At 41.0% G+C, this 13,264-nt stretch overlaps 1 protein-coding gene and 5 non-coding genes across 6 annotated transcripts; all 6 read right to left on the minus strand.

Moving 5' to 3' along the window:
* Nucleotides 1–893: 893 nt before the first annotated feature.
* Nucleotides 894–966, minus strand: trnay-gua (transfer RNA tyrosine (anticodon GUA)). The gene has a single exon. It is a non-coding gene; the product is annotated as a tRNA-Tyr (tRNA).
* Nucleotides 967–3,715: 2,749 nt separating this feature from the next.
* On the minus strand, nucleotides 3,716–3,788 carry trnaf-gaa (transfer RNA phenylalanine (anticodon GAA)). Its single transcript has one exon. It is a non-coding gene; the product is annotated as a tRNA-Phe (tRNA).
* Nucleotides 3,789–4,034: 246 nt separating this feature from the next.
* Nucleotides 4,035–4,107, minus strand: trnaf-gaa (transfer RNA phenylalanine (anticodon GAA)). The gene has a single exon. It is a non-coding gene; the product is annotated as a tRNA-Phe (tRNA).
* Nucleotides 4,108–4,344: 237 nt separating this feature from the next.
* trnaf-gaa (transfer RNA phenylalanine (anticodon GAA)) lies at nucleotides 4,345–4,417 on the minus strand. Its single transcript has one exon. It is a non-coding gene; the product is annotated as a tRNA-Phe (tRNA).
* Nucleotides 4,418–4,976: 559 nt separating this feature from the next.
* On the minus strand, nucleotides 4,977–5,049 carry trnaf-gaa (transfer RNA phenylalanine (anticodon GAA)). Its single transcript has one exon. It is a non-coding gene; the product is annotated as a tRNA-Phe (tRNA).
* A 3,653-nt stretch (nucleotides 5,050–8,702) lies between these two features.
* On the minus strand, nucleotides 8,703–12,444 carry arl14ep (ADP-ribosylation factor-like 14 effector protein). The gene is made up of 5 exons (XM_077562669.1): nucleotides 12,267–12,444; nucleotides 11,296–11,491; nucleotides 11,077–11,211; nucleotides 10,352–10,392; nucleotides 8,703–9,431 (listed from the first exon to the last, which is right to left on the minus strand). The coding sequence occupies exons 1-5, from the start codon at nucleotides 12,335–12,337 to the stop codon at nucleotides 9,203–9,205; spliced, it is 672 nt and encodes a 223-aa protein (XP_077418795.1). The 5' UTR covers nucleotides 12,338–12,444; the 3' UTR covers nucleotides 8,703–9,202.
* Between the last annotated feature and the right edge of the window lie 820 nt (nucleotides 12,445–13,264).

Genomic DNA, 13,264 nt, shown 5'->3' on the forward strand with positions numbered 1-13,264 from the left:
TGAAGTTCTAGCCAAAACCCTAAACGGTCCTTTCCAGCGAGGTTCAGTCCACTTCCGGGAAAGCACCCGGAGGTAGACGTACGGAGTGATGTCCGACTCCGGTGATGCTGATGACGAATCTGCAACTGCCTTGTCTGCGACCTGCGCAGACACACTGGATACAAGTGAATGAAGTTTGTACTTCCAGTATGCAGCGTCTGATAAATCAGGTGTCGGTACGTCAGCTGGCGGGACCAAGGTGGAGGCAGGCCCTGGCATTAGGCGACCAGTTAACAGTTCGAATGGCGCAAAACCTGTTATTTTGTGAACAGTTTGGCGGACGACCAACAGGGCTAGGGGCAAAGCTTGCAACCACGTCATTTTTGTTTGAGCCATGATCTTAGCCAATTTTTCTTTCAAATTCCTGTTAAACCTTTCAACTTTGCCTTGGCTCTGGGGGTGGTACACACACCCAAAGCGATGCTTCAGCCCCAACAGCGCCTCCACTTTAGCCATTGCTTTGTTGTTAAAATGTGTCCCATTATCCGATCTGATTAAAGCAGGAAAACCATGTGTCGGAATATAATGATTCACCAAAGCTTTAATGACTGACGTGGTGTCTTCCCTTGCATCTTCAGTCTAACGCTCTCCCAATTGACCTATTTCGGCTTTTGAGGATTTTTGGTTCTGAGCGGCTCACTCAAACAACGCCTGGAACAGGGAAATTATGTCTGAGTTGATTTCAGAAAATACTTTGTTAAAATATGAAGGAGAAAGTCAGTATACTAGTGAGCTGAAGTGTCTTTCTATTTAGGAAGAAGAGCTTTCTAATATAAAGACAATAAATAAAGTGAGCAAGTGTCTAAATGGCTTCGCATAGAACTAATGCTTCATGTGAAACCACTGCTCTTATCTGCAAAAACCAAGGATCGAACCAGGGACCTTTAGATCTACAGTCTAACACTCTCCCAACTGAGCTATTTCGGCTTTTATTTTTTTGGAGCGGCTCACTCAACCAACACCTGGAACATGGAAATTATGTATGAGTTGATTTCAGAAAATTCTTTGTTAAAATATGAAGGACAAAGTCAGTGGACTAGTGAGCTGAAGTGTCTTTCTATTGAGGAAAAAGAGCTCACTATTATATTGACATTAAACAAACTGGAACAAGTGTCTAAATGGCTTCACATAGAACTAAGGCTTCATGTGAAACCACTGCTCTTATCTGACGAAACCCGGGATCGAATCAGGGACCTTTAAATCTTCAGTCTAACGCTCTCCCAACTGAGCGAAATATTTCGGCTTCTGAGGATTTTTGGTTCTGAGCGGCTCACTCAACAAACGGCTGGAAGAGGGAAATTATGTATGAGTTGATTTCAGATAATATTTTGTGAAATTATAAAGGACAAAGTCATTGTTCTAGTGACCTGAAGTGTCTTTCTATTGAGGAAGAAGTGCTTACTACTATATAGACATTAAACAAACGTCTAAATGACTTTTCATAGAGCTAAGGATTCATTTGAAACCGCTGCTCTTATCTGCCCAAACCGAACCAGGGACCTTTAGATCTTCAATCTAACGCTCTCCCAACTGAGCTATTTCGGCTTCTGAGAATATTGGTCACTGAGCGGCTCACTTAACCAACCGCTAGAACAGGGAAATTGCGTATGAGTTGATTTTTAGATAATACTTTGTTAAAGTATAAAGGACAAAGTCAGTGTACTAGTGAGCTGAAGTGTATTTCTATTGATAGATTACATGTATTTTTGTAATCTTTTGCGTGTTCAAATAAATCATAAATGAGATCGAGGAAAAAGTTCTTGCAAGTTTTTTTTTAATTTTAGAAGCTTCTAAAAGACACGGAATTAGGCTCACTCAAGAAAATGATCCGAGTTCCAAGTGTGTGTATTTAATAGTGAATGTTCAGCATCTTCATAGTAAAGGTTTCACATTGTGTGGCTTGTCCCCGCCCTCCTTTGAATCCTAGCAGAGTTTGTGATATAAAACACATACAAGTTTCTGTCAGAGTTACTTCCAAACTTTGGAGAATTAATGTTGACAGGCTTAATCCTTGGAGATTTAGAGTTTACTATCTGATGACCTGATGACCAGAAACTCTAACCCTAACAGTATTTTAACATACCCTTCCGATAAATCAACAGAAACCTTTTAACACATTCCTTTCTCACGGAAAGAGAGAGAAGACAGAGTTCAAACAAAGTTTAAAGAAATCATTATCACATCCTTTTACATCTAATGATTGAATTAACATAGTAATATCTATATCTACACATGTATAACTAAATTTAAAACAGTTCAAATATAAATTGAAACAGCCATCCGTGGCCCGGGTCTCGGAGTGGGCGGGGTCGGTGTTGTACCCGCCCCGCTCCGGTGGACCTCTGGGCACTTCGGGCGGACCCCGGTATCCGGGGGGCGAGCCCCGCCGGGGTTCCGGTGGGGTGGGTGGGGGATTGGTGGGCGGATGCGCCCCCCCACCCCAGCTGGTCGCTCCTCTTAACTCACGGCACTAGTTTTGCACAATACATTTTAGGGCACATAACACACTTTGGGGGGGAGTGGGGTAGGATGGAGACACCGTCTCCGCCCTGCAGCTCCCCTCCAATTTTAATGCACCACACAACTGGGGGGGGGGGGCATCGGTTGGGGCGGGCCGCAGCATGGAGCAGTGCTGCGGTCACCTGTCCCCCCCGAGGCCCCCCCATTAATTTATTTTAATGCATCACATACGCTCCTTGACATGCCTGGGGGGCGGGTGGATCGGAGCATAGGGGGATATCATTTCCCTCTGGGGGTCGTGGGGGGAGTGGGAGTTGTGGGCCGGTGGGGTGCCTGGTGGGCCTGCAGTGCCCCGTCCTGCTGCGTTGGGTTGGGGGCGCGGGCCGCGTTGGGGTGGGGGGCGCTCCTGCTCCTGGGTTTGCTCTCCGGCCGGTGGCCCCTGCGGGGCCCGGGGGTCGTCCTTTGGCGCTGCCGCGGCCTGGGGGGCCCTGAGGTGTTGCGCTTGCTCTGTCCTGGCGGGGGTCGACGGCTCCCCTCTTTGGTGGAGATTTTCATGCATGCCAGATCCACCACACCAGCATCTATCGAAACTCAGACACAATTTGTTTCTCCCTCAGGTCATTGATTCGGTGGAGGCGGGTGTCTGTGGATCTCACTCGGCTTCGTCTGTCCTTTCTACCTTTCCTCAGTTTCTCCTTCGGGCCCTTGAGGTCTCCCTGATTTGTTGGAATTTAGATGTCTCTGGGGTTGGTGAAGGACTCTGGTTAGTGGCCCGGTGGGTGGTGTCTGGTCGGTGCTGGGCTTCGCTTTTCTTTCTTTTCTTTGGTCCCTTTTCGGGTCTCCTGGCGGCCCCACGACTCTGGCTGGATTTTTGAAGTGTTTGGTTTAGGTGAACGGTATGGGAATTCTTTTTTTTGCACGCACGCACGCACGCACACACACACACACACACACACACACATACCAAAAAAAATAAAAAATAAAAATAAAAAATATATAAAAAAAAGGGAGAACAATGATGATGACATGTCAAATGATCAATACTGAGCTCTCCCCAGAAAAAAAAAAAAAAATAAATAAATAAATTGAAACAGTTAAATGTCAACACTATTTAGGAAGAAGAGCTTACTACTATAAAGACATTAAATAAAATGGAACAAGTGTCTAAATGGCTTTGCATAGAACTAAGGTTTCATGTGAAACCACTGTTATTATCTGCTGAAACCCGGGATCGAACCAGGGAGCTTTAGATCTTCAGTCTAACGCTCTCCCAACTGAGCTATTTCGGCTTTTGAGGCTATTTGGTTCTGAGCGGCTCACTCAACAAACGGCTGGAACAGGAAAATTGTGTATGAGTTGATTACAGATAATACTTTGTTAAAGTATAAAGGACAAAGTCAGTGGACTAGTGAGGTGGAGTGTCTTTCTATTGAAGAAGAAGAGCTTACTACTATATTGACATTAAACAAACTGGAACAAGAGTCTAAATGGCTTCGCATAGAACTTAGGCTTCATGTGAAACCACTGCTCTTATCTGCCTAAACCCGGGATCGAATCAGGGACCTTTAGATGTTCAGTCTAACGCTCTCCCAACTGAGCTATTTCAGCTTTTTGTTTCAGAGCGGCTCACTCATCCAACGCCTGGAACAGGGAAATTATGTATGTGTTGATTTCAGAAAATACTTTGTTAAAATATGAAGGACAAAGTCAGTGGACTAGTGAGCTGAAGTGTCTTTCTATGGAGGAAGACGACCTTACGACTATATTGATATTAAACAAACTGGAACAAGTGTCTAAATGGCTTCACATAGAACTAAGGCTGCATGTGAAACCACTGCTCTTATCTGCCGAAACCCGGGATCGAACCAGGGACCTTCAGATCTTCAGTGTAACGCTCTCCCAACTGAGCTATTTCAGCTTCTGAGGATTTTTGGTTCTGAGCGGCTCACTCAACAAACGGCTGGAACAGGGAAATCATGTATGAGTTGATTTCAGATAATATTTTGTTAAATTATAAAGGACAAAGTCATTGTTCAAGTGACCTGAAGTGTCTTTCTATTGAGGAAGAAGTGCTTACTACTATATAGACATTAAACAAACTGGAACAAGCGTCTAAATGGCTTTTCATAGAAGTAAGGATTCATGTGAAACCACTGCTTTTAGCTGCCCAAACCGAACCAGGGACCTTTAGATCTTCAATCTAACGCTCTCCCAACTGAGCTATTTCGGCTTCTGAGAATATTTGTCACTGAGCGGCTCACTTAACCAACGGCTAGAACAGGGAAATTACGTATGAGTTGATTTTCAGATAATACTTTGTTAAAGTATAAAGGACAAAGTCAGTGTATTAGTGAGCTGAAGTGTATTTCTATTTAGGAAGAAGAGCTTACTACTATAAAGACATTAAATAAACTGGAACAAGTGTCTAAATGGCTTCGCATAGAACTAAGGCTTCATGTGAAACCACTGCTCTTATCTGCGGAAACCCAGGATCGAACCAGGGACCTTTAGATCTTCAGTCTAACGCTCTCCCAACTGAGATATTTCGGCTTCTGAGAAAATTTGGTTCTGAGCGGCTCACTCAACAAACGGCTGGAACAGGGAAATTGTGTATGAGTTGATTACAGATAATACTTTGTTAAAGTATAAATCACAAAGTCAGTGTACTAGTGAGTTGGAGTGTTTTCCGGCCTTCTGGGCACTGCGTTGGCCGAGCAAGCTCGTTACCAGCGGGACATGTCAGGACTGCTGTGGGCCTCCCACAATGTTTCCTCAACCATCCACACTCACTATCACACCTATGGACAATGTGGAGTGCAGATGACACCATATGGTACATAAAACCTAATCTAAAAATGTTACTCTTAATGCACATACAGTGGAACCTCATAGTTTGAACGTTTCGGAACTGGTACAAAAAAAAGTTTTAAAAAATGCCTCGGAGTTTGAACTCATTTTCGGAGTTCGAACACCCAAGCAAAGCAAGCTAAGCCAAACATACCTTGGAAGCGATGCCGGGCGATGCTGGGCGATGCCCAATGCTCACGCTGTGGTAGTTGAGACGATGCACTGCTGATTTCCAGTCAGATCGTGACGGTACTCCCAGAAGTGCGCCATACTCACGAGTGCATTTTGATTTTTCCACGAAAATTTTCTTCGCTATGGGCTCAAAGAAAGACAACATTGTCAGTGGCAGCAAAGAAAAACATACATTTCTACGAACCACAGTGGAATTAGGAAGGAGACTATCGCGACGTTGTAACTACCGTTACTACTTCTGTAAATACTGGCACGAGGACCCCCCCGAGCTTAGCTGTTCAACAACGTGCCTGACGTTAAACAACACACTGTGGAGCAAAAATCGTCTGGCACAGGTGGAGCGTTTGATGATGACTTGTAGGTGTGCAGAACGAGCCCTGCTCTCCAACAGCTCTGCCCCGCCCGCTCGCACTGCCCTGGTGAATAGAGAAGGGTGTTGGTTAATATTGCTATCAAAATGGACAAAAATCACAACACGCACGCAAGGACCGCTTAGTAGTCAATATGCCCAATGTAAAATACACAAACTCAGCACTGAACTAGAGCAAGCATTAACATAGCATTTATAATCCACTGATGCCATGATCACACCACAACAAGGTAAGGTATTTTTTGTTTAAATACTGTACTGTGAATGTAAAAAAACATAAATAGAAATTAAAATAGGAATTTTCTGTTTTTGGAGCTTGGGAACAGATTAATTGCATTTACATTATTAGGATATATGGGGATAAAATGATTCGGAAGTTGAACAATTCAGACTTTGAACACTTTGCAGGAACGTATTATGTTCAAACGCCGAGGTACCACTGCATATCACATATCACTAATAATGTTTTATCTCTTCACTACAGATGATCACTTAAGAATTATCTGTTAAGATTTGTGAACTGCTGAAATCATGGCACCTGGAAGACAACTACGCTCCGGGAAATTGGTCAACGATACAAGTGAACAGGATGAACCAACTGAGAAGACAAGAAAGGTGGCAACCACTGCCACAAGGTCATTTAGTGATGTGTATCTCACTGGGCAACACAGCTCCAGCATCAGGGGCTCTCAACTTCCTACCAATCGCCAGGTGTTCCAGTATTTCTTGCAATTTAAGAATGAGAATCCCAACAGTGACAATAGGTCTCTAGCCCATGATACGGTGGATGCAGTACTGCCATTTTGTAGTATATCCAAGAACAACTTTTGAGAACGACCAGTAAAAGTTTCTGGTCATTTGTGTCCAATTACTTTACTAGTTGCTTAATTATATGGACAGCAACAACTGCTGATGATTCAAGTCTTGGGAACTTTGGTTATTCTGGTCAGAGCAACTAGAGCCTTATCTAATATTAAGAACAATGTGCGATGCAATGATTGTTTTTAGGGAAACACAACCATTTCCCTGCTTTTCACGTTCCATTTCATCTAAGACTTTCAAAGCAGCCAATTCTGATGCTGCTTATTGTTTCCTTGTAGAAGACAGACTTGAATGTGTTTATCCTTTACTTGACCTTTAGAATGATGAAGATGAGGAAACTGCAAGACCATCGGCCCACTGTGCTTGTTCTTTGATGGATTGTTTCTCTTTCTTCAGGCCAGTTCGACCTTGGCAAGGACATTATAGTCCACGTTCAGCAATTAAATAAGTCTAAAGCTGCTACACAGTTGAGGGTTCATACATTTATTATAGAGTAAATTTAGTGTTGGTCAAAGTTAGGGGAAGCTTTGTTTTATGCGCTGCATAGGAGTGAAGAGAGTTGTGGGGTAAATCTCATCATATGCACTGTGAAACTTTTTTTCTTTTCTTTTTTTTAACTCCAAAAGGTCTGCTACAGTATTATTACTGGACGTACAATAAGAACATTACAGATGTCATATACAGTACAAGAAGGATGTGTACACACTCTGGTTCATACATATACTGTAGATTGAATGTGTTTGTGTCATTATATTAATAGCGCATCGGACTTGGTAAAAAATCATGTGTCTCCAATGAGATTTATGCTCCTTTTCCCCACAAATGACTGCAACAGTCAATATTTAGATAAACACTCAATCAGGTGTATTTACAAATCTATAATTGTAGTGCTTCTTTTGGAGGGAGACAGAAAAGTTTGTAGAAAATGTCAGACTGCTATGGAAACTTGACAGCACTTTATTGCATACTCTTTGAGGTAATCGGCATACGACCCAAACATACCGAGTTACCTTATCTTCAACAGCAACCAATACTCGTAAATAGGGAATTCATTTAACAGGTCAAACTAAGGAGCAGCTTTTCATTATCATCTCTTATATTTACATTGTTTAATTCATGTCAGACAGAAATACTACAATGCCAGATTTGATACCTGTCTGAAAACTAGCTGTGACTCATGAATGCCAGACTAATGCGAGAAGGATTTTTATTCGAATTTTTGTGATTACTTCGTTCAGTTTTGAGTTCACATACAGGAATATGACTATGCTAAACCCAGATGACAGCATCTCTTTGGAAGCTTCTGACATGTTAAGTGGCAACATTTTGAGTTAATTAGAGACACACCTGTGGATATATGCAAACGCATCAAGAAACGCACTGTTTGTGAAACATCATGGGAAAGTCCAAGGAAGAGAACTGTGGACTTGCATGAGTCTGTTTCATCCTTGGGTACGTTCATCTGTTCCAACAATTATACAGAAGTATAGGCACACACCATGGGACTGGACTGTCTAGCCATCATACTAATTATGAAAGAGATGGTCCAAACACATAACGATTAGCGTGCAAAAGCACACAGGGACAAAGACCATAATACTGTACTGTATTTGGAGACATGAAGCATGCTCTGACGAAAATAATATTGAACTTTTTGGCCATAAAGAGCATTGTTTTGATTGGAGGAAAAAGGGGGAAGCTTGTTTAGTCTGAGAACACCATCCCAACTGTGAAACACGGGTGTACATTGAAATGGCTGAATTATACAGTATTTGCCACATCGAGGACTGTCCTGTGTCACAGTCTTATTACAAATTCTATTATTATGATCTTAGATTACAATACTATAATATTGTAGCACTATTCAAGAGAGCCAGGGTAGCTCAGATGTGGTTTGGATTTGTAATTGACACCTCTCATCTATTTAAGTTATCATTTCAGCATCTTAAGAGAATGGACAGTGCCACCATCACTATTTTAAAAGTGGTGATAAAGTTTATTGACATGAATTGGCACAATAGACAGTAAACAAAACAGGCTTAAAAGTAAGAGAAGGCAAACCCAAATGAATAAAAATTCTCACTATATAATGAATACGCTTCCTTCCTGGGCATGATGTATCATGTCAAGTTGTATTAAAAAAAACAGTCCTTCATACTCCCACGTGGATAAAAGCTGCATTGGTAAAAGGAACGTGATTTGGTTCCGAGCATCCTTTGATGTAGCCTTTCAGAATGAGTCCATCAATGAGATCCAATGCCGGCCCTGTCATGTAGCTAAATAATGTAAAAACTCCTTTGTATGATGTAATGCAGGCCACAGCCATTAAGCATATGCAGTGTATACTTCTCTTTCTGTGCCTTTGAAAATAATGACTTTTTGTACGTGTAGAATTGTTCATAACGCTCCATTGGATCTCATTATATTGTGGCCAACTAGCGTCGTACAGTATAAACAGTTCAATTTGCTTTATTAAAAAGCAAACTTGTTGCGGATGATCTCTCCTCCCTCCACCTCCATTTGTTCATAAAGCCACTTCCTGTCACAGCGGCACTCAGATCCACACTTGCGTGAGCTGCAGTCGAGGCAGGGATAAAAACAACCCATGCAGTCCACATCCAAACAGTCGCACATATCCTTGCCGTTGGACAACAGTCGACCTTTGCTGTCGTAAACTCTGTTCTTGCCTCCGAAGCTCTGCCTACATGAGAGATAGAAAAGACATAAGTAACTGGACCGGGCTCTGTGATATAGCCTCTTGATTGCTCTTTTGAACTAAAGTACCGGTACTATTAATTTAGTTACAAACACTCTTTCTACAATACAAAATATATTATCTAAAGGATCAAGAAAAAACAAACAATAAAAATATATACAGTATATATATATATATATATATATATATATATATATGATTGTCTGTGTGTGTCCTGTGATTGGCTGGCAGCGTGTACCCAGAATGCCCACAAATGAATGAAATTACTTCAACTTTTTCTACTTTTGTATGCTAAACTGAATTACACAGATTTCTGTCAATGTTCCCCACACAACAGACTCAAACTACACAAAGTGGTAGCAAAAATTGTAGTTTTAAAAACCACAGAATTGCTCAAAAACATATGAATTTAGACTTGGATAGTTCATACTTTAGCGACAGCGGTGATGCAATAACATAGCAGTTTAGTAAACATTCTATTATCAAACAAAAATGTTACTTATGATATGTAACTTACGTTTTTATGTTTGTATGCGCATTACAAAATGGGAATCCTTATGGGCAATCGTCAAAATGGACTTTTAAAAGTTAACACTGGTTTTATGATTGTTTGACCATGGATCAGGCGACTGTATTTGTTGGAGACATTTGAACATTTTAAAGGGATGATTTCAGATCAGGTGGTAAAATTAGTTAACCCCTGGGGAAATCTTCATAAACAAAAGAATGGCACATTTTATGTGAGTTGAACTGAAAACATTGTCATTGGAGAAAATACATTGGCATTTATTTTTATTTTTTTACATTTCAGAAAGCTATTTTTTTTTGATGAGGAGAAGTGTATTTAAAACAACAACAATTCTGTTTTGGCAATAGTTGCATTATCTAAACCCAAGGGGTCTCACCTGTCAGACAGATGTTTGGCACCGCGGCCACCTCGTCCACCCTGGAACAATAATAAGTATCATTAAACATGAAATCATGAAATAAAGGACCCTCATTTGGCTCGAGACAGGCCTCGTGGTAGAGTGTCCGCCCTGAAACTGGGAGGTCACTCACTGCACACCTGTCATACCAAAGACTCTAAAATTGGGACCCATTTGCCTCTCTGCTTGACACTCAACATTAAGGGTTGGAATTACCAAATGATTCCTATATATATATATATATATATATATATATATATATATATATATACATACACATATATACACATACATACATACATACAGTCGGGCTCTACTAGGGAGCATTGTAATAAATTACATGGGAGCCTAGTAGAGCACCTGTACCAAAGATGATATATTAAAAAAATAAAAATAAATAACCAAAACAAAATCCAGCAGAGGAGAAAAAAATGTTGCTGTAGAGTTGCAATTGCTAGAACATTTTGACAATACTCCATATTACAGACATTAGATGACAGAGCTTCTCACCCTTTCTCACACTATCTCTAATAGACGAAAAATCTCCAACACTTAGATAAAAGCACACTGACATGGTTTTGAATAATAAATCTTCTGTTTTGGCTGTAAACCTGGGTCCATATGGGACAAATTCTTGGTCCAGTGACCTCGCCTCAGCAATAAAGAAAACTAGATGGCACCAGTAAACAAAATAGAAAACTTACTCTTCCGCCGCCTCTTTTTTCTCTGCGTAGACCAACAATCTCTCTCAGTTTGTCCCTCTCTGCCTGTGGTCCTATGTTATTTGTGACGCTGGTATCCTTAGGTAGTGGCAATGTTGCTCGTTTCCGTAGTTCAATCTGTCAAACATTTTAAAGAGGTCATTCATTTGACCGTAATAGAGAGGATGACTTGTTTGGGGAAACAACATATTGGACCCAGACCTTTGAAGAGTCTTGCCCATGAGGGAACAAGGACGGCACAGCATCCTCCCTCAGAAACTGTTTCCCATTGTAGTCCCTGAAGCAGTCAGGTGAAAAATGCTCTGAACACAGGCAGGTGTTGGCAGTTGGGATGAAGTTTCTCAACCCTAGACTTTGAACCCATCTGGCAGAAAGTGAAGGTTTGCTCAATGGGAACCTGATAGGAAGAAAATTGAAAAGGTGGTTTTAAGAATATTGTAGCATTACATCAGGGATTGTGATTCAATAGACTGTATTAAAACAGGGAAATGAAGCAAACCTACGCAGGTAGCACGATTTAAAAATATTTGTATCATTTCTATCAATCATTTCATGAGCTACATGGTGAAAATTTTACTTTTGATAATTGTTTAAAAAAAAAAATACAATAATTTGTGCTTACATGAAACCGTTATCTAGCATGTTTATTTCAGTAGATATGTCATATATTATTACCTTGAATTTAAGATAGATATAGGAAGATAAGCTATACTGTACTGATAAAACTGGCAATCATCTTCATGATCAATATTGAATTTGTTAAAAACAATATCTTACGTAACATTCCTTTTGGACAGTTGAGCTATGCTCCTGTTTCACAGGAAGACATTTAACGTCAGTTGGGCAACATAAATTGATACTATCATTGAGGTCTGTCACATACGTTGATTACTCAATTCAAAACAAATAGGATAAAGTTCGTATGTAAGCAGTCCTGTAGTTGTAATCAATGTACACACGACCAGATCATGACGTACGTCGTTGTTATGATAACACGTACTGACGTTAGCCTTACATGGCTACGTAGCTGTGTCATCCCAGGTGGAACTAGTAAAATCAAAGTGATTACGTGAAAAGACAATGGACCGATATTCCCCTTTATATAGGAGCGACGCTGACGTTGAAACAATGTGTGCGATTAATACCTCATTAATATCATGATACAGACTTACCTATAAAATCGTATGTCCGATCCCTTCACAAACTTATTATTGCATCCCAATGACGCACAAGTGACGGGCATGGTTTCGCTGTACACTAAACGATGTCAAACAAACGGGTTTGTTTGTGCACAGAGACTCGTGTTTTCAAAACTCCGGATGACCCAGTAGTGATGTTGCTTTTTTCCTGTTTCCGCCTGCAATAAAGGTGTGTAAGCCATGCAACAGTGACCTCTAGAGGCGTTTTTACTTGTCTGCCATCTGTCTCAGTAGGCCTGTGTATAGTGTTTTGTACTTGTAGTCTTGTACTGTCTGTACTTTTCATTTCTAATGCCAACTCAAAGTAATAATTAACATTGTTATCTAGCTCGCTTCATTTAGTGGTCATTCCAGATTTTTTTTATATTTCTTACTGATAGCTTCTGGCAAGTAGTCATTAACTTGATCCTAAACTTTACTTACTGCTGACAGTTCAACACGTATTAGTTGAATTGTGCTCATTCATCCACCAACCACAGTCCATTTCCCTTCCTGAATGGCAGGTGAGTTGTGAGGAGCCAATCTCAGTTGTCAAAGAGCAAGGAGGTTCACCCTGAACTGAACACCAGTCAATCGCAGTGCACATATAGACATTTCATATACTGTACTATGTAGACTTTAACCTAAAATGCATGTTTTGTTATGTGGGAGGGAGCCATATTAACCCAAATGAATCCACACAGTGGGAGTCTGGGAGAACATGCAATCTCCTCAGAAGGCTGGAACCCAGATTGGATTCCCAAACCTGGGAACTGTCTGTGATGTGGATTCCATATACGTGCTTAATTACCAGTACCAATTGCCCACGTAGACCTACGTGCCTGCTTGTGTTCACTCACTGCACACCTGGATATGGCTGTGGCCGCCATGCTGGACAAACATTGTGTTGGTCCAGAACTTATTGCGTGTCTAATGAAATAAAGTAATAAATTCTCCCTTTCTTGGGGTCTGGACAATCATTAGTGGAGCTG

The sequence above is a fragment of the Vanacampus margaritifer genome, chromosome 4, assembly GCF_051991255.1.
Source record: "Vanacampus margaritifer isolate UIUO_Vmar chromosome 4, RoL_Vmar_1.0, whole genome shotgun sequence".
Classification (NCBI taxonomy): domain Eukaryota; kingdom Metazoa; phylum Chordata; class Actinopteri; order Syngnathiformes; family Syngnathidae; genus Vanacampus; species Vanacampus margaritifer.